Here is a 20,908-nt window from a genome sequence, read left to right on the forward strand (position 1 = left end):
GCCTCGGCCTCCAAAGTGCTGGGATTATAGGCGTAGGCCACTGCACCTGACCGGTATTAATTCTTTAAATGTGAATCCATGTGGTCCTCAGCTTTTCTTTTTGGATAGTTTTGATTACTAATCAATCTCTTTGTGTCAGTTTTTATTTGTTTGTTTTGAGACGGAGTCTTGCTCTGTCACCCAGGCTGGAGTGCTGTGGCACGATATCGGCTCACTGCAACTCCGCCTCCTGGGTTCAAGCGATTCTCCTGCCTCAGCCTCCAGAGTAGCAGGGATTATAGGCGCACACCACCATGCCTGGCTAATTTTTGTATTTTTAGTAGAGACGGGGTTTCGCCATGTTGACTAGACTGTTTGCAAACTCCCCTGACCTCGGGTGATCCACATGCCTTGGCCTCCCAAAGTGCTGGGATTACAGGCGTGAGCCACTGTGCCTGGCCTAACTTTTTTTTTTTTGAGACAGAGTCTCGCTCTGTCGCCTGGGCTGGAGTGCAGTGGCATGACCTCGGCTCACTGCAACCTCCATCCCTGGTTCAAGCGACTCTCCTACCTCAGCCTTCCGAGTAGCTGGGACTACAGGCGTGTGCCACCACACCCAGCTAATTTTTGTATTTTAAGTAGAGACAGGGTTTCACCATGTTGGTTGGCCAGGATGGTCTCAATCTCTTGACCTCATGATCCGCCCGCCTTGGCCTCCCAAAGTGCTGGGATTAAAGGCATGAGCCACCGCGCCCAGCCTTTTTTTTTTTTTTTTTTTTTTTGAGATGGAGTCTCGCTCTGTTGCCCAGGCTGGAGTGCAGTGGCGTGATCTTGGCTCACTGCAAGCTCCGCCTCCCAGGTTCACACCATTCTCCTGCCTCAGTCTCCCGAGTAGCTGGGACTACAGGCGCCCGCCACCACGCCTGGCGAATTTATTTTTGTATTTTTAGTAGAGATGGGGTTTCACCATGTTAGCCAGGATGGTCTCAATCTCCTGATTTTGTGATCCGCCCACCTCGGCCTCCCAAAGTGCTGCGACTACAGGCGTGAGCCACCGCACCCGGCCTTTTTTTTTTTTTTTTTTTTTTTTTAAAGCAAATTATCCCAGACCCTGATTGAGTCAGTTTTGGTAGCTTTTTTTTTTTTCTTGGAATTTGTCCATTCCATCTAGATTATGTAAATGGCATACATTTGTTCATAATATTCCCTTATAATCTTTTATTTCTGTAAGGTCAATAGTAATATCCCTGCTTTTATTCTTGATTATAGTTAGTCTAGCTAAAGGCTAGTGAAATGTGGTTGATCTTTTCAAAGAACCTTTCGGTTTCACTGATTTTCTCTATCATTTTTCTATTCCAAACTACTTTTCTGAAATCTATTAAATCTATTTTTCCTCTGAAATCTATTAAAAGTGCAGAGAGTTAGTAAACTCACCTGATCCAAGAAATTTGTGAAGTTTATGAATCCAAGTTAGCCCAACACTATGTACACCAGCTTCATGAGTACAGTGATATCTTGAAGGACACTTGGGATCTGCAAATAGAATGATTAATGATACAAAGGTAGCCAGTGGATAACTAAAAAAATTTACCTCAAATTTGTTGGCTACTCCACATTAGCCTACAAACGCATTTGTTGATGGAAGGTTTTATAAAAGACTTTCATATTGTTAGGGGTTTTGAAATTTTAAAATTTGAATTCAAATTTCAAATATATTTTAAGTACAGATATACCTCAGAGATACTGTGGGTTTGGTTCCAGACCATTGCAATAAAGCGAATACAGAAATAAAGTGAGTCACACAAATCTTTTGGTCTCCCAGTACATAAGAAAGTTATGTTTACACTATGCAGAAAGTTATGTTTATACTAGTAGGTACGCAATAGTGTTACGTCAAAAAATATGTACATACCTTAACCCTTTTTTATTGCTAAAAAATGCTGACACAGAGACACAGTGAGCACGTGCTGTTTGAAAAATGGTGCCGATAGACTTGCTTGATGCAGGGTTGCCACATCTTTCATTTGTTAAAAAAAAAAAAAAAAAAAAAAAGGCACTATCTGTGAACCACAATAAAACGAGGAGGTATGCCTATGTTTTAAAAAGTATAAAAAATGGCTGGGCGCGGTGGCTCACGTCTGTAATCCCAGCACTTTGGGAGGCCGAGGTGGGAGGATCACAAGGTCAGGAGTTCGAGACCAGCCTGATCAACATGGTGAAAACCCGTCTCTACTAAAATACAAAAATTAGCCGGGCGTGGTGGCATGCACCTGTGATCCCAGCTACTCGGGAGGCTGAGGCAGAAGAATCGCTCGAACCTGGGAGGTGGAGGTTGCGGTGAGCCAAGTTGTACCACTGCACTCCAGCCTGGGCAACAAGAGCGAAACTCCGTCTCAAAAAAAAAAAACAAAATAATAATGTTATTAAACTAAAACAAAATACAGAGATAAGGTATATATTAAAGCTGATAAAATGGCAACAATAACCCATAAAACCCCTAAATTAAATTTTCCTTTAATCTAACAGTCTCACTTTGTGGTTAGTGACTTTATCATAAATTAATATTCTAAAGCTGATATATTATTTTTCTGTCTTATATATTGAGGTTCCATAAAACAGCTTAGAAAACAGCATTCTGCTATAAAAAGTTTAAAAAACCCTCATCTATGGGAATCATCTGTTTGCATAATTAAAATATTGAAAATTTTCTTTTCATTTGCCTATGTTTTAAGACTTAAGGCTCAAATCATCTCATTAAATCTAACATTGTTAAAATGGCTTTTCAAAACCTGTAGTGCTAACATCAACAGAAAAGTCTTAACACTGGGGTGTAAAACAAATTGATTACTAAAAAGAGCCAACATTTACTTAACAGGAAATTTGTTAGATACCACCCTATGCTATACTGTAGCCATTTCACTTTGTCACTAAGAAATCTGGTGTGCCTCAGTGATTATAATATGCCTTGTTCAGCACAATTAGGAACAAGTCAAAAATTTCTTAGTTTCACATATGAAAATGTTACTCTCATTAGAAGAACCAAGAAAAGGCTGGGCATGGTGGCTTATGCCTAAAATCCCAGCACTGTGGGAGGCCAAGGCGGACAGATAAGGAGTTCGAGACCAGCCTGACCAACATGGTGAAACCCCATCTGTACTAAAAATACAAAAATTAGCCAGGCCTGGTGGCGCATGACTATAATCCCAGCTATTTGGGAGGCTGAGGCAGGAGAATCACTTGAACCCAGGGGGCGGAGGTTGAAGTGAGCCAAGATCGTGCCATTGCACTCCAGCTTGGGCAACAGGAGCAAAACTCCATCTCAAAAAAAAAACAAAAAACAAAATACAAAAAACAAAACCCAAGAACAAAACGTCCACGTCTACACTTAAGATTTCCCAAGGATATACGTATCTATATGAGGAAACCAATTAGTTTATGTCACTTTACTTCATTTGGTCTGTTTCCTCATCTATAAAATTCTTAGACAACATAAATCTCAAAATACCTTAATTAGACAAACCCAATGTACACTCTTTGCTGGGTTGTTATGTAAGGAATTCTGCCCCCTTAAATGTTTTGGCTATACTTTAGTACAGAGTTGAGGCCGTTATTACCAAAACTAGGCAAACTGGCTAACAAGAACTGTAAGGAGAGTAGGTCAAACTGCTACAAGATTGAAATCCTCCTATGTTGCAGTGAATGACACAATTTCATTCTTTTTTAAAGCCAAATAGGGCTGGGCATGGTGGTTCACACCTGTGGACCAGCACTTTGAGAGGCTGAGGCAGAAGGATCACTGGAGCTCAGGAGTTTCAGCTTGGACGACATGGCAAAATCCCGTATCTACCAAAAATACAAAAATTAGGCGTGGTGGTGCACACCTGTAGTCCCAGCTACTCCAGAGGCTGAGGTGAGAGGATTGCTTGAGCCTGGGAGGCGAAGCAGTGAGCCAAGATCACGCCACTGTATTCCAGCCTAGATGACACAGTGAGATCATATCACACACACACACACAAAAGCCAAATGGTATTCCACTGTGTATACAATGCCACATTTTAAAAATCCATTTGGGGCCAGGTGCGCGGTGGCTCACATCTGTTATCCCAGTACTTCTGGAAGGCCGAGGCAGGTGGACTGCTTGAGGCCAGGAGTTTGAGACCAGCCTGGCCAACATGGTGAAATCCCACCTCTACTAAAAATACAAAAATTGCCAGGCGTAGTGGCTCACGCCTGGAATCCCAGCACTTTGTGAGGTCGAGGTGGGCAGATCACAAGGTCAGGAGTTCGATACCAGCCTGGCCAATATGGTGAGACCCCCGTCTCTACTAAAAATACAAAAATTAGCAGGGCGTGGTGGCACATGCCTGTAGTCCCAGCTACTAGGGAGGCTGAGGCAGAAGAATTGCTTGAACCCAGGAGGCGGAGGTTGCAGTGAGCTGAGATGGTGCCACTGCACTTCAGCCTGGGCAACAGAGCGAGACTCCATCTCAAAATAAATGAATAAATGAAATAAAAATATAAAAATTAGCCAGGCATGGTGGTGGGTACCTGCAATCCAGCTACTTGGGAGGCTGAGGCAAAATAATCGCTTGAACCTGGGAGGTGGAGGTTGCAGTGAGTCGAGATTGCACCATTAGACTCCAGCCTGGGTGACAGAGCCAGACACCATCTCAACAACAACAACAACAACAACAACAACAAAATCCATTTGGTCTGTCGATGGACACAGGTTGATTCAGCATCTTAGCTGCTGTGAATAACACTGCAATGGGCATGGGAGTGCAGGTATCCCTTCAACCTATTATTTCCTTTCCTTTTGACATACCCAGTAGTGGAACTACTGAATAACATGGTAGTTCTACTTTTGAAAGGACTAGGAAAAATTCACTATTAGGAATCTGATGATCTGGACCAAAGACCACTATTTTAAAACTTGGGAAATTTGCTCAGTCTGTCTTAGACAAAAAGTGTACTATAGTGACTAAAAAGCTAAAAAAAACCCAGTCAACTTTTTAAAGGCTGGAACCACAGAACAAATACATTACATAGGAACAGTCTATGACAGTCTTAGTATAAAAATCATGGGAAAAAAGCACTACATTTATTGAAGAGCTTACCTCTATGAAGTTTGACTGGACAAGAAAAGTCAGAATCAAAAGGGTCATCCTCTCCAGATGCCAGTTTCAAAGCAAGCTCCAACTCAACACATTCAAACACATACAGAGAAGGAATGAGGTCAATCCTGGAATCCCAGGACTTTTCTGACTGTAAAAAAAAGTGTTGTAATTTTGATCTTGCATGTTAATTTGAAAATGTACACAATTAAAAACAGGCAAAAAGCTGGGTCAGGGCCGGGTGCGGCTGTTCTTGCCTGTAATCCCAGCACTTTGGGAGGCCGAGGCAGGTGGATCATCTGAGGTCAGGAGTTCAAGACCAGCCTGGCCAACATACTGAAACCCTGTCTCTACTAAAAGTACAAAAAATCAGCCGGGCGTGGTGGTGGGTGCCTGTAATCCCAGCTACTGGGGAGGCTGACGCAAGAGAATCGCTTGAACTCAGGAGGCAGAGGTTGCAGTGAGCCGAGATCACGCCATTGCACTGCAGCCTGGGCACCAAGAGCGAAACTCTGTCTCAAAAAAATAATAATAAAAAAAAATTAAAAAATTGAAAAAAAAGCTGGGTCAAACAGTACTTTCAAATTCTTAATTCCACCTCTATCCTAACAGTGCACTGTTATTCTGAAGACAAAACGTCTCTCTTCCTTTAGGAAGATGTTTGTGAAAAAAGCCAATTCAGTGATTCCAAGGCTCTTTGTATCTGTCCCTGAAGATTGCAATATAGAGACCAGAAAGTAACATGCAGACTGGTGGACCAAGTAAGTTGGGCAACCTTCTAACTTCTTTCCACTTAGATTGCTAAGTGTGCTTCAGCTACTTTTTTAACTGTTTAATTTCCAAAATATCAGAAGTTCCATAAATAAGTTAAAATTCCTTCTCATATATTAAGCATTCATATTGGGTCAGGAACTATGCCAGGTGTTGAAGATACAAACAACCACAGCAGCCTGCACTTACCGTGTGGTCATCTTCTTCTTCCCCTTCTAGCACGACACAGTGATACAGCATTCCTGATTCAGTAGCGATCACTAAGATATTGGGGACACAGGGTAAGCAGAGTATAGCACACGCATCATAACCATAGTTATCTTCAGCCGCAGGATGCATGGGCAATGGACCCAACAGCTTTCCAATATTTCCAGGGCTAAAGAAGGAGTAAAAACATATTTGGGAAATGTTGACAATATGCATGCTCATCCCATAAAACCATTCTTTGACTTTGTTTTCCTCCAGCTATCATACCTTCATTATAAATGTAGTGTATTCCCAATACTCCATCTTCTCGCTTTCCCACTCAGATCCCACCACTCTGTGTTTCTCAACCAGAGATAATTTTGCCCTAGCGGACAGTGGCAATGTCTGAAGACATTTTGGCTTGTCACAACTGGTTGTCACAATGTGGGGGGAGGTATTAGCATCTAGTGGTTAGAGGCTAGACAGAGGCCGCTAAACATTCCCCCACAGCACAGCACCTCTAAAACAAACAATAATTCAGACCAAAATGTCAATAGTACAAAGGTTGAAAACCCTTGCCCTAAATTTACTATGGTTTATGCTTTCACCACTCCACTGAAGCTACTGTGGCAAAGGTCACCTGTGAGATTTGCTAAATCCAAAATGCACTTAACCTTCTGCTGCATTTATCACTGGTTAACGACTACTGCTACTCAACAGCTGTAACAATTCTTTCTTGTAGTTCTCTCTTCCTACCTCTTTAAACACAATTTTCTAACGTCCTTTTCTAATTTCTGTCTCTTAAATATTGGTGTTCTCCAGGATTCTGTTGTATGCTTTGACTTTTTTCAAAATACACACTTAAATGAGAGCCTATTAAACTATGCCTCGTTTTAACTACCATCTATATTCAAAGACTACCAAATCCTTTCTTCTAAAATGTAGCTTCTCTTCAAGGCTTTGGATCCCCATATTAAATTTGATTTGACAAATACTTATTATTGAGTGCTAGATGATACTCCCAGTGAATGATGGTTTAGTTGATGAGGCAGACATTTAACCAGAATTACTATACCATGTGGTAAGTGCAACAACAGAAGGATTTATGGTGTACAAAGGAATGACAAAAAGATACAAAGATAATGAAGAAAGCTATAAAAAATAAATGAGAAAAATGAGAAAGAATGATTTCTGGGAAGGGGATTGTTGAGCATTCCAAGCTAGAGATCAGTTTATGCAAAGTCCTGGAAACATGAAAGACAAAGAACTAAGAACAAGAAAACTTATTTAGTATGATGGGAGGCAAAGTACAAGGTTGAAGGCAACGGCAAAATAGCTAGACAGACATCCAGGACTGGCTTATGAAGTACACAGTCTTGTGTGCTATGTTAAACTATTCGAAATCTATCTGCCGGGTAACAGTATATCACTAGAGGTTTAAATCAAGCGATGGAGCCTCACTTTACAAATCAGTCTGGTACTAGGGAGGAAGACATGGAAGGGTCCAAAATGGGATTTGGGGAAACTATTTAAGAAAATAAGCCAGGCAGATGGTGAAGTAGGCAGATGATGCAGTTCTGAAGCAGGGACAGAGGAATGCAGAGAAGGGTGTATAATCAGGGGTGTCCAATCTTTTGGCTTCCCTGGGCCACACTGGAAGAATTGTTTTGGGCCACACAGAAAATACACTAACAATACGTGATGAGCTTTAAAAAAAAAAGAAAAGAAAAGAAAATCGCAAACAAATCTCATAATGTTCTAAGAAAGTTTACAAATTTGTGTTGGGCTGCATTCAAGGCTGTCCTGGGCTGTGCACAGCCCGTGGGTTGGACAAGCTTGGTGTATACTTCCGAAAAATTTAAATCACAAAATCAATAGAAATTTGGGACTGATGAAATGTAAGGATGAAGAAAACTTTTGGGTTTTGGGCTAACGTTACTAGGCAGATCATGGTTTGGACAAATGAGGGCTCAGCAGCAAGAGGAGAAAGGGTAAGGGAAGGTACTAAAGTTACCACAAAATCCTCCTGAGATCATGAGTGAAAGGCAGAGAACATTTCTGCCAAGGAGAATGCACTCAATAGTGAATCCTCACCATTCTGTAACCTACCGAGCTCTTTCATCTTTCTAATCTTTATGGTTTTGCGTACTCTCTTCTCTCTCCTGTACCCACTTCTGATTCTGTCTAGTGAATCCTTCAAGTTCAAGCTTTTGTAATAGCATTTCCTTAAAGTCTTCCAAGATGAGCAGGCCTACTCATTTACTCCATCACACTCCTGAAGAACCCGGTGATGCCCTGAGCATATGACACTGTACTATAGTTACTGGTTTAGTTGTATGCCCTTCTGGTAGTTAAGGAACCACATGGCAGGAACCTTGCCTTCAATCTTGTATTTCCATCTTCTGCCAGAGTGGGTCCTGAATAAGTATCTGTTAAGTCGATTTACAAGCGAATAAACTCTAATGCTCAGCCCTTAGCCTTATGCCTCTGCAGTTTTCCCTCAAATTCTTATCCTGTATAGACTCTCTCACCATGACAGATGATTCTCATACCTCTATTTTAATTCTTCTTGTCTCTCATCATCCTGTATTTCCAACTGTCCATGGAATATTTCCATTTTATTGGTCCAATGCTATCTTACACTGATTTACTTAGAAATAAATCTTCTCCCCCAATTAGCAGCCTTTACTGACCTGTTTCTGTTCATGGCATACTCCCTTATCCAAACAGTAACTAAGTCTTATTTATCCTTCCTTTGTTGTTATCTACTGTGTTTCATTTTTCCCTCTGTTCTATTACCACCCAAGTTCAAACTCTCATAAATGACAAGCTCAATTTTGCAAAAGCTTCTTTAAAAGTCTCTGTCCCAGTCCCCTCCCTAACCAATTGTTTTGTCCTTCTGTTCAGAAACCATCACTGGCTTCCTACTACCCTATTCCTACAGAAAAAAAACCCACACTCACTCTTTAACGAGGTATTTTTAATTCCAGCAAATTTTCTCGGGACAGATACTCCAGCTTTATCACTTAATGCTCCCTACATGAATCCTCAGCTCTAGCCCAGAATGTCTAATAAATTAAGCTTGAATGACACTTGCACTTGCTTATTTTCAGACGCTACTTTATGCTGCCCTTGACAGAAATGGTCTCACTCTTCCTTGATACTTCATTTAATCCTGAATGAGACCTTTAAGTCACACATGACACCACTCCTTCTCTACGAAAATTTCCTTAACCTCCCAGTCAGAATGATCTCTCCTTCCTCAGGGTTCTTACTGTCTGTGTACCAATACTGTGGTATGGATAGTATTTTTTCATATGTATGTATCTTTCTCCCCACAACTGGGACATAAGATACCAGATTACCACGCCTACGTGGTGTCTTGTTCATAAAAGATAAACAATAAGCACTTGTTCGGATAACTAGAATTTGTGAACACAAATCCAGGCCTATCATAAGTGATTATCCAAGAATTCTATAGAACTTACCCAAATAATATGAAGAAATGAAAGGCCAAATGACCTGTACTAACTCTTTCTCAAAAATATGCAAGCCAAGCATGTGAAGGCTGCAACATTTCCACAGACTCAAAAACATGGCTCCCAAGTCCAGCCTCAATGATCTCTACTGGAGCCCAAACTGAGTTTTCATTTCAGGTGGGTGACCACCTCAACTTACCTGTGTAACAGACTGATGTATGTCAGGAAAGTCTCTCCATTTTCATATAAGATGTACAGTGGGTATGCCACTACTTCATCTTTGCCGTTTTGTCCAAATAGAGTCTTTGGGACTGCTGCCAATGGCCCAAAGTCAAATGCAACTGCTGTCTCTCCTAGAGATGCGGTATACGCCCTTCTGGAAAGAGATGTAAAAACCAACTTGTTAAAAACAAAAACAACAAAAAGTAAAAAGAAAAACAAAACAAAACAAAAACACAAAATGTCTAATAACAGGAGGTGGGTATGTATGGAATTTGTAGGCAATGGACTGAAAAGACAAAAAATGATTATGAAGAATGTTAACATTTAAAAATTCTCAGCTGGGTGCAGTGGCTCATGCCTGTAATCCCAGCAATTTGGGAGGCCGAGGTGCGTGGATCACCTGAGGTCAGGAGTTCGAGACCAGCCTGGCCAACATGGTGAAACCCCATCTCTACTAAAAATACAAAAATTAGTTGGGCATGGTGGCAGGTGCCTGTAATCCCAGCTACTTGGGAGGCTAAGGCAGGAGAATTGCTTGAACCTGGGAGGCGGAGGTTGCAGTGAGCCGAGACTGTGCCATTGCACTCCAGCCTGGGCGACAAGAGCGAAACTCCGTCTCAAAAAAAAAAAAAAAAAAAAAAAAAAATTCTCATGAAATTAAGTGAAAAAAGCTGGCCATAAAATTATTTGGTTCTACTCTCATCTTAAATAGTTTAAATACACAGATATACAAATAGCAAAAATTTATTATATACACACACATAAATGCAAAAAGAAAACATGAAAACATCAACAGTTGTCTCTGAGCAGCGGGATCCGTAAGTTCTGCAAATACTCGCAAAGCACCTACTCTGTGCCAGGTACTTTTCTAGGGTCTGGGAATATGTCAGTGAATTAAACAAATGCCCTGCCCTCTAGAGAGAGAAATACCACAAAAAGAGAAGAAATAAAGATGGAACATAAACTCAGAAAATATCATGAAAAATAAAGTAGGGTAAGAGGGTATTGATGGAGGTGCTACTTTAGACTACTTGGTATAGGAAAGACTCTGATAAGATATTTGAGCAAAGATCTGAAGGAAGTAAGAGAGCAAGTCTGTGGTTAACTAGGGAAGGAGCAGTTGAGGTGGAGAGCAAATGCTCTAAGGTAGAAGTGCTTAATGTCAGTGGAATGGCAAGGAGGCCAAGGTGCCTGGAGCCCAGAGAGCCAGGGCACAGAGGGAGGAATGAAGCTGGAAAGGCAATCAGGTGGCATACCTGTGGACCCTTTATAGGTAAAGACTCTGGGAAATCAACGGGGTATGGAGAGCAGGGAAGTAGAATGATCTGATTAAACTGATCTGATTAAACTTAGATTAAAGTAGAATGATGTGATTAAACTTTGGGTGCTGTATTGAAACAGGCTATAGCTATAGGAGATTACAAAAGATTTTCATTTTCTTAATACTTTGATCTATTTTTCTCAATTTTCTACAGCAAATATACATTACATGTATATCAAGAAGGCAAATCATAAAACCATGCTGTTTTTATATTTAAAATTTACTGTAGTTATTCAGGAAGATTCTAGTTCAATACAAAGTTAACAAATATGGTTAAAATGAAATCACAATTTCATATAGTTGAGAGAGCAAACATCAATGCAAGATATTATCTTAGTTTCTTCATCACATAGAAAGGTGATAAAGAAATGAATGGTGGCTCAGGCCTGTAATTCCAGCACCTTGGGAGGCTGAGACGAGCAGGATCACTTGAGCCTAGGAGTTCCAGACCAGCCTGGCCAACACGACGAATCCCTGTTCTACTAAAAATACACTTACTTCTCACATTACCAAAAGCATGCTAGTCACCTCTGAAAAACCTTGCAACCTGTTAAAATTGCATTTATAATCCCAATAAGCTAATTAAAAAACCATTTCAAGACTCAAATAAAAACTTACCCTTTATTGAGTACTAGACTTTCCTCTTCGGCTTCTGAAAGTATAATCACGTTAGTGGGTGTCTGCGGCTCACGTAGTGAGTAAATTCTAGCAACCAAAAGAGAAGAAAACCAGCACTTAAAATTCTGTTTTTATTTCCCAAAACTGCACTTTTCCTCTCCATCTAGTCAGTTCTTGAGAATTTTCTAACACTTATCACAACTATTTCTTTGCAAAAATCTTGCTGTTGCAAAGTAGTCTACTTCATTTATTCTTTAACTACATAAGGGAGTTTCATTGGGACCTGAAGAAATGTTCTCTATCCTTACCAATACCCTTTAACAGCCTATTCCATACCATCGCACCTCTGTCACTTCCGTCCTGAGCCCTTAGCTATACTCGCCTTGTCCAGTCATCTCACTATTGCCCCTAAGCTTGCCAGTTTTCCTTCAACTACACACATCTATCTCTGCCTATTGGACACCAAATCCCACCAGAGAAAGAACTGTATCTTATTCTTTATATGCCAACTGGCTGACAGAGTGAGTGATATTTAGCCTGCAAATCTACTTATGTGTTTGTTATATAAAAACCCAATATTGGCCAAGCACGGTGGCTCACACCTGTAATCCTAGCACTTTGGGAGGCCGAGGTGAGCAGATCACTTGAGGTCAGGAGTTCGTGACCAGCCTGGCCAACATGATGAAACCCCGTTTCTACTAAAAATACAAAAATTATTTGGGTGTGGTGGCACACACCTGTAATCCCAGCTACTCGGGAGGCAGGAGAATCGCTTGAACCTGGGAGGTGGAGGTTGCAGTGAGCTGGAGGCTGGAGTGAGCCAAGATCACGCCACTGCACTCCAGCCTGGGCGACAGAGTGAGACTCCATTTCAAAAAAAAAAAAAAAAAAACCAAACAAACAAACCCAATATCGTATCATCTCTATTTTCAAGGGAAAGTATAATATTGAATTTTTTAACCAAAATTATTTTAATTTAAAGTAACCTACATTTCACAGCATATAAGGCTATTGTGAAAAAGGGAATTTTCAAAAGGCCAGTAATGTCATTTTAGAAATCCAATGTCCCTTATAATCACTTATTTTGTCTGACGCCACTAAGAATTTTTTAACTTGGTTTCTTCCAATATCAATAAAATGCCACATTAAGTATTTAATAAATTTTTAATGATAACTTGATCCATTTGAATACACATTTATTACGGTCTTCCTAGGTTCCTACAAGCGTTACTAACTTCAAAATACACATAAATACTAGACAATAATGTTGTATTGGGGAACAGTGAAAGAAAAAGAAGGTGCAACAGGGCATTCGGTGAAAATTTCCTTTTGCTCTGAAACTGCCCAAAATCTCCAAAGCTTAGGAAAACAGAAGTGTTAAATACCACATATTTTAAAAAAGAACCTTCAATATTTGGGGCCAGATACTTCCTTTGGGGCTTAAGAACTGTACCTATGCTATCTTCCCACCATCTCCTTTTCCATCATAGCATATAAAAGGAAGACTAAGAAGAGAGGATGTCAAAGATTCCTTAGGAGTACAGTATAATGTTTGTAATGGGAAGATTTTCCCTCTCCTCTTTCTCTGCCCTGAACTCTAAAGCCAAATGGGTGGGCAGGGAAGGCTCTAGGAAACAGCCAGATGTGGAGGTACCTGTAATAAGAGAGACTGGTGCATTTCCTAGCTGAATGCCCCTTAGTCACTTAGTAGCTGTCTCAGTTATAAGATCGAAAAAACATAGCAATACACACGTATCACATTCAGTACTATCTACAGTTTCAGGCATTCACTGGGGGGTCTTGGAACACACACCCTGCAGATAAGGTATACTGTACCCCATCTTGAGAGAAGATTCAGGGCATAGAGAACTGACAGGAGCCAATGGGAGCCAGAGCTCCTCAGTGATGGGGGGAGCTGGAAGTTCAACACTGCCCTCCACCACCACCCCCCGCCCCAACATACACACACACAAACACACCATCTATGCAGAGACTACCACATCAACAGAGTTCACTAGTGACAGATGGAACGAGATTCAAACAAGATCAGGCATACTTCCCCATCACTCACAGGCTACCAGTTCGGTAAGATCTCTACCTCACCTGTCCCACTCCCCTACCCCACACTGAAGGAGTTAGATTTGGAGGAAGGAGGGGGCAGCCCATTCCTTACACTTCACCCTATGCTCCAAAGTGCTGGGATAACAGGAAGAGTGAAAGAGCAGACCGCACACTCTCCAATCACTTCTGATTCCACAAAACACAGGTCTGACCTACAAAAGGGCCAGGACATAGTTGTGAAAGATTTGAGATCAAATAGCTTTTGACATTCTTATTTTCTTTAGACAGGGTTTTACTCTGTCACCCAGGCTGCAATCTTCCTACCTCAGTCTCCTGAGTAGCTGGGACTACCGGCACATGCCATTATGCCCAGCTAATTTTTTTGCAGAGACAGGATCTCACTGTATTGCCCACATTGGTCTCGAACTCAGGGGCTCAAATGATCCTCCCACCTCGGCCTCCCAAAGTGCTGGGATTACAGGTGTGAGCCACTGCAACCGGCCAAGATGAGTTTTAAACTGGACACACTGTTTTCATAACTAGAAGTAACGAGAAAGCTATGGGGATCTGTATAAGACATCATTAAGGGGTGAGTCATTCAGCTGTGAAGGAAGATTTAGTAGAGCACAGTTAAAAGCAGTGATTACGAAAAATAAAACTGAAGGTATCTGTACCTCTGCCGAGTCCCCCCAATAACTTTTTACATAAGGCCGATCCAGAAAGTTAGCTGATAATAGAGTAGAAATCTACGTAGCATTAGGGCATTTAATCATAGAGTGCAAAGCTTGGAAGGGGCTTTAGAAACTATTGAATCAAACCTGCTCAATTTAAAAGATTGGAAACTGAGCCCCCCAACCCCTAAAAAGCTCAAGATCTCAAAGATAACAGAAAAGGAGGTGGGACAATAATTCAAATCTCTCAATTTACACTTACATTCTCTTTCCTTTATGCTACATTATTACCAAAAGGGTGACAATGATGAAAGAGTTTTGGAAAGATTATTCTAAGGTGTCAGATTAGGAGAGGAGATACCTGGAGGCAGGAAGACTAGTTGAGAAGGAATAGTGGTAAGTTAGAGCAGTTAGGCAATTCTTATGATTGAGAATGGGTTACAACAGCCATCCAATAAAAGCACTGACTCATTCAATGACTCACTTCGTTCTATGTTGAGCTGTTAATTGGCAAACAGAAACAGAGCTTTCCCACTCGCAAGGCTTCAAGAGAGAGAAATAAAATTTACCTGATTACGTTGTCTGATGTTAACAGCACTACGTGGGGATCCAGGATTTCACTTGGATACCATGCAGCATGCTTTAGAGTCAGAGAGGTGGAACTGGTGAAAAATCTCTCAGCAACTGGAGTGGTACTAAAATAAAGATAATAATTTTCCAAAACATTTTGTACAACTTGGATGAAAATCTTCTAAAGGAACTTCTTTTTTTTTGCAGATGGAGTTTCTCTCTTGTTGCCCAGGCTGGAGTGTAACGGCACAATCTCGGCTCACTGCAACCTCTGCCTCCCAGGTTCAAGTGATTCTCCTGCCTCAGTCTTTCAAGTAGCTGGGATTACAGGCACCTGCCATCTCGCCCAGCTAACTTTGTATTTTCAGTAGAGAGGGGGTTTCTCCATGTTGGTCAGGCTGGTCTCAAACTCCCGACCTCAGGTGATCTGCCCACCTCGGCCTCGCAAAGTGCTGGGATTACAGGCATGAGCAACCACGCCAGGCCCTGAAGAAATTTCTATTTTAACACTCTTTGATTCTCTTTCCTTCAGATTTATTTCCCTGAAATCATGCTGAGAGGGCATTCAAGGCATCTATTCAATCAATATCAAAGAATTGAAATAAAAATATCTTCTAAATTATAGCACATTGGCTGGGCGCAATGGCTCACGCCTATCTTAGCACTTTGGGAGGCCAAGGCAGGTGGATCACCTGAGGTCAGGAGTTTGAGACCAGCCTGGCCAACATGGTAAAACCCCGTCTCCACTAAAAATACAAGAATTAGGCAAGCGTGGTGGCACGTGCCCGTAACCCCAGTTACCCGTGAGGCTGAGGCAGAAGAATCGCTGGAACCCAGGAGGCGGAGGCTGCAGTGAGCTGAGCTCGTGCCACTGCACTCCAGCCCGGGCTGAGGAGGTTGCAGTGAGCTGAGATCACGCCACTGCACTCCAGCTTGGGCTACAGAGCCAGACTCTGTCTCAAAATAAATAAATAATTTATTTATTTTAATAATTTATTTATTTAAATTTTATTTATTTATTTGAGATGAAGTCTCACTCTGTGGCCCAAGCTGGAGTGCAGTGGCGTGATCTTTGCTCACTGCAACCTCCGCCTCCTGGATTTAATCAATACTTGGGCCTTAACCTCCTGAGTAGCTGGGACTACAGGCGTGTGCCACCGCACCCCGCTTAGTTTTTGTATTTTAGTAGAAATGAGGTTTCACCATGTTGCCCAGGGTGGTCTCAAGCTCCTGAGCTCAGGTGATCCACCTGCCTCGGCCTCCCAAAGTGCTGGGATTACAGGCGTGAGCCATCATGCCTGGCTCCAAATTATAGCATATTTCATACGTATATATACATTTTAGGATGGTTTGACTTAGGATTGATACATATTTATACAGTACAAGTGTTTTCAGATATAGTATCTCATTTGATCTTTTTACTAACCCTGTAAGGAAATTACAAGGGCAGATATTATCAATCCTATTTTTAAAATGAGGAAACAGATTTAGAAGGTAAACAGTTTAAGGGGACTCAACTTATAAGTTGTGGAGCTAAAAGCAGTTTCTACCTTATACAGATGATCCCCAACTTTACAATGGGTTTACCAGTACATAAGCCAACATAAATTGAGGAGCTCCTTACGACTTATGATGGGGTTACCCATCATAATGTTGAAAAATCCTACGTTGAACCATCCTAAATTGGGGATCCTCTGCTGTGTTGTCAGCAATAAATGCATTTTCAACTTACACTGGGTTTATCGGGACATAACCCAATCGTAAGTTGAAAAGCATCTGTACTCTTTTCAGTAGATCTTTCAGATTCACTTTTCTGGATTTGTTGAAAAAGAAATTATATAAAAATAGGCCAGGTGCGGTGGCTCACACCTATAACCCCGGCACTTTGGGAGGCTAAGGTGGGTGGATCACTTGAGGTCAGGAGTTCAAGACCAGCTTGGTCAACATGGTGAAACCCCGTCTCTACTAAAAATACAAAAATTAGCTGGGCATGGTAGCGCTTGCCTGTAATCCCAGTTACTCGGGAGGCTGAGGCAGAAGAATCGCTTGAATCCAGGAGGTGGAGCTTGCAGTGAGTCGAGATTGTGCCACTGCACTCCAGCCTGGGTGACAGAGCAAGACTCCATCTCAAAAAAAAAAAATATATATATATATACACACACACACACACATATAAAATACTTACACTTCTGGCAAACTTCTGGCTGACAGATAACTGGTTTTACAAAATCTTACTTCTACCTAATCGAAAGAATGGCCTAGCCTCAAATGAGTCAGCAATGTGGTACTTCAGGCAGAATAAAGTACAATCAATTACACATATACTATAAACATTGATAACACAGAAGCCAGTCTGCAGACCACGAGGAGTGTTTTAATGTTTTAAGAGTAGTATACTAAACATGCTTAAGAACCACTAGTCTTGAACAATTTTCTGTATATATAATAAATTATACAGATAAATAGTATACAACTTACCTACAATTCACTGTTGATTTTCCACCTTCAAATTCAGAATTCTTCCCCCATCTTTTAGGTAATTCTAATACCATAAGTCCTTTTATTCCTATAAGTGCTACATGATGTTGTGTTGGGCTTAACAAGACTTGATAGATTTCAAACAGGGGTGGATTTATGCAAAGCAATCTCTGAAAATTAGAGCAAACCAGTCAACATAGTTAATTTTAATATAAATATAGGTGGCAGTTACTTGAAATCACAGTAATACTTTAGTTTACTACAATTATAGGATAATAAAACTCTGGATAAGTACTCACACTTGTACCATTAACTCACAAATTTTTTTTTTTTTTTTTTTTTTTTTGAGACAGAGTCTTGCTGTCACCCAGGCTGGAGTGCAGTGGCAGCCCACTGCAGACTTTACTATGGGGGTTCAAGTGTCCTCCCCACCTCAGCTTCCAGAGGAGCTGGGACTACAGGTGTGCACCATCACTCCCAGCTAATTAAAAAGGTTTTTTTGTAGAGATGGGGGTTTCGTCATGTTGCCCAGGCTGGTCTGAACACCTGTTCCTGTGCTCACAAGATCCACCTGCCTCCACCTTGGCCTCCTAAAGTGCTGATTATAGGCTACAGCTACCACACCCAGCTTACTCATGCTTGCTTTTAACATCCAAAGTTACAACTCATGATAAGCTGCTTTCTTCCCCATCTCTAAGGTTTTGAGATTTTGGAGGAGTGAAGGTTATTGAGATAGTCACCAATATTTACTGAAAGCTTATAAATTCTGGGCACTCCAGCATTTTTGTATGCTGGACATACAAAAATAAGTAAATAGCCAGGCGTGGTGGCACATGCCTGTAGTCCCAGCTACTTCCAGGGGCTGAGGTGGGAGGATCACTCGACCCCTGACAGTAGAGGCTCCAATGAGCCGTGATCACACCACTGCACTCCAGCCTGGGCAACAGAGAAAGACCCCATTTCAAAAATAAAAAATAAAATACATTTTTAAAAAATGACAACGGCAGACCCAGCCCCTGCCTTGGAGCTTACAGTCTAGAAAAGAAGACAGAGGCAGAGTGCCATGGCTCACGGCTGAAATGCCAGCACTTTGGGAGGCCAAGACGGGTGGATCACCTGAGGCCAGGAGTTCCAGATCAGCCTGGTTAACATGGTGAAACCCCGTCTCCACTAAAAATACAAAAAGTAGCCGGGAACGGTGGAGTGGGCCTGTAATCCCAACTACTCAAGAGGCTGAGGCAGGAGAATCGCTTGAATCCATGAGGTGGAGGTTGCAGTTAGCTGAGATTGCACCACTGCACTCCAGCCTGGGCAACAGAGCGAGATCCTGCCTCAAAACAAAACAAAACAAAACAAAAACAGCCGGGCGCAGTGGCTCACGCCTGTAATCCCAACACTTTGGGAGGCCGAAGCGAGCAGATCATGAGGTCAGGAGTTCAAGACCAGCCTGGCCAACATGGCGAAACCCCGTCTCTACTAAAAACACAAAAATTAAGTCGGGCGTGGTGGCAGATACCTGTAATCCCAGCTACTCGGGGGGGCTGAGGCAGAAGAATCGCTTGAAACTGGAAGGTGGAGGTTGCGGTGAGCCGAGATGGCGCCATTGCACTCCAGCCTGGGCAACAAGAGCGAAACTCCATCTCAAAAAAAAAAAAAAAAAGACACAAAATAATTATAAATAATTAAGTTATGATTATGTCAAATGCTACATAGCAGTATAGAATGTTATTAGAATACTGCGTGCTGCACATTTGGTAATTATTATTATTATTTTTTGAGACACAGTCTTGCTCTGTTGCCCAGGCTGTAGTGCAGTGGCGTGATCTCAGCTCACTGCAACCTCCTCCTCCCAGGTTCAAGCGATTCTCCTGCCTCAGGCACCTGAGTAGCTGGGATTACAAGGGCGCGCCACTACACCTGGCTAATTTTTGTATTTTTAGTAGAGACGGGGTTTCACCTTGTTGGCCAGGCTGGTCTCGAATTCCTGACTTCAGGTGATCCACCTGCCTCTGCCTCCCAGTGTTGGGATTGCAGGCGTGAGCCACCGCGCCCGGCCTTCATAATTCTTTTTAACTGAAATTGGGTAAATAAGTAGACTGTAGACTCCTGCCCTATTTTCAAAACTGCAGAAGCATTGCTAGCGTCTTATTAAAATTAAATCACTTCTCGGTAACAAGAATTGGACCGGGCACACAACAGATGTCATACCTTAGAATGAGTACCAAGCTCTTTTTCATCTTTAAGAGAATCTGTGTATTACAAATAAACATTTCCATAAACCAATATTTGATCACGGCAAGTGTGTAATACTTTCTGGATCACACCCATTTTCACATGCTGTCGGCTAATCAAAAACAAAAATCCCCATTTTGGGCATGGCTTTATTTTCTAAAGCGGGCGTTACGGGGGTAAGAATTAACAGAGACTTCCCCCTCCATGTCAAGCATGAAACGTGGTGCTTTGAAACCTGCTACCTGACTTGCTGTGCACAACGCAAGAGAAAGTTACGATCTATACCTATCATAAGCGTCACATCAGGAAACAGGTTTCTCTCGACGAAACTAAAAATAGCAACTCCGCCCACTCGTTCTCAACCCCTTTAGCCCGCTTTGTTTTTCTCCAGAGCACTCATCCGTCACTAGTATTTTTACTGAATATTCAATGACCCTTTCCTTCCTCCCAGGCCTCCAGGCCGTAAGCATCGAGAGAGCCCGAGTCCCCGCGACCGCGTATGGCAGCGTCGGAGTCAATCCGCTGGAACGCCCGCCACAAGATGAAAAACAGCCAAGAGGGGCAAGGAACAAAAAGACTGGTTCAGATCCCGGTGAGGGTCACTTCCAAGATCGGCCTGGCACTACCTGGTACTGGGACAGGGCGGGCTCTTCGCCGCCGCCGCCGGGGCCCCGAAGGCGAACGACTAAGAAGGAGCTGTCTTCTCCGTCCCACAGGAAAAGCTCTCCGCCGAGGCCAAAGACCACGTTTCTCGTCAGCAACTGCGGCGGCGGCGACGAAGGCAACGACGAAGAAGCTGGTTTCTCAGCTTCGGTTGGACTCTGGTTTTTCAGTCCCTCCCGGAGCCGCAAGAACACGACGTGGTTAGGAAGCCAGGTCTGCCACAGCTCGCCGTCGCCCACCGCTCCCTCGGCGGCCGCCATCTTGGCCCAACTGCTCCCCTCACTCCAGTTGCTCAGCCCGCCGCTGAGCACAGCCAATCCGCGGCCGTCCACTCACTGTTTCGGCCAATCACCGAGCAGACGGCCCGGAAGCTCGAGAGGCTCGTGCCAGGTCGGGGGGCGAAGGCGAGGCCAGCCCACCAAGCAGGGGCGTCACCAAGGGAAAGCCAATCACCATTATTTCTGAAGCCCAAGGGGGCGGGACGAGAAGTCAACGGAATGGTGGTGCTGCTGGAAATCTAGCACCTGGGGAGAGCCTGAGACA

The 20,908-nt window shown here is 42.5% G+C and overlaps 1 protein-coding gene across 3 annotated transcripts in view; it reads right to left on the reverse strand.

The window, feature by feature from the left end:
* Positions 1–20,651, reverse strand: part of NUP88 (nucleoporin 88) — a 32,714-nt gene extending 12,063 nt beyond the window's left edge. Inside the window, exons 1-9 of one of the 3 annotated variants that reach the window (XM_016930697.4) lie at positions 20,329–20,651; positions 18,987–19,110; positions 17,471–17,640; positions 14,992–15,117; positions 11,691–11,777; positions 9,729–9,905; positions 6,054–6,240; positions 5,097–5,244; positions 1,414–1,512 (exon numbers count right to left, since the gene is read on the reverse strand). In XM_016930697.4, the coding sequence (XP_016786186.2) occupies positions 1,414–1,512; positions 5,097–5,244; positions 6,054–6,240; positions 9,729–9,905; positions 11,691–11,777; positions 14,992–15,117; positions 17,471–17,544 (898 nt within the window). In that variant the 5' untranslated portion in view covers positions 17,545–17,640; positions 18,987–19,110; positions 20,329–20,651. 3 annotated transcript variants of the gene reach the window in all.
* Positions 20,652–20,908: the final 257 nt, after the last annotated feature.

The sequence above is a fragment of the Pan troglodytes genome, chromosome 19 (genome assembly GCF_028858775.2).
Source record: "Pan troglodytes isolate AG18354 chromosome 19, NHGRI_mPanTro3-v2.0_pri, whole genome shotgun sequence".
Lineage (NCBI taxonomy): Eukaryota > Metazoa > Chordata > Mammalia > Primates > Hominidae > Pan > Pan troglodytes.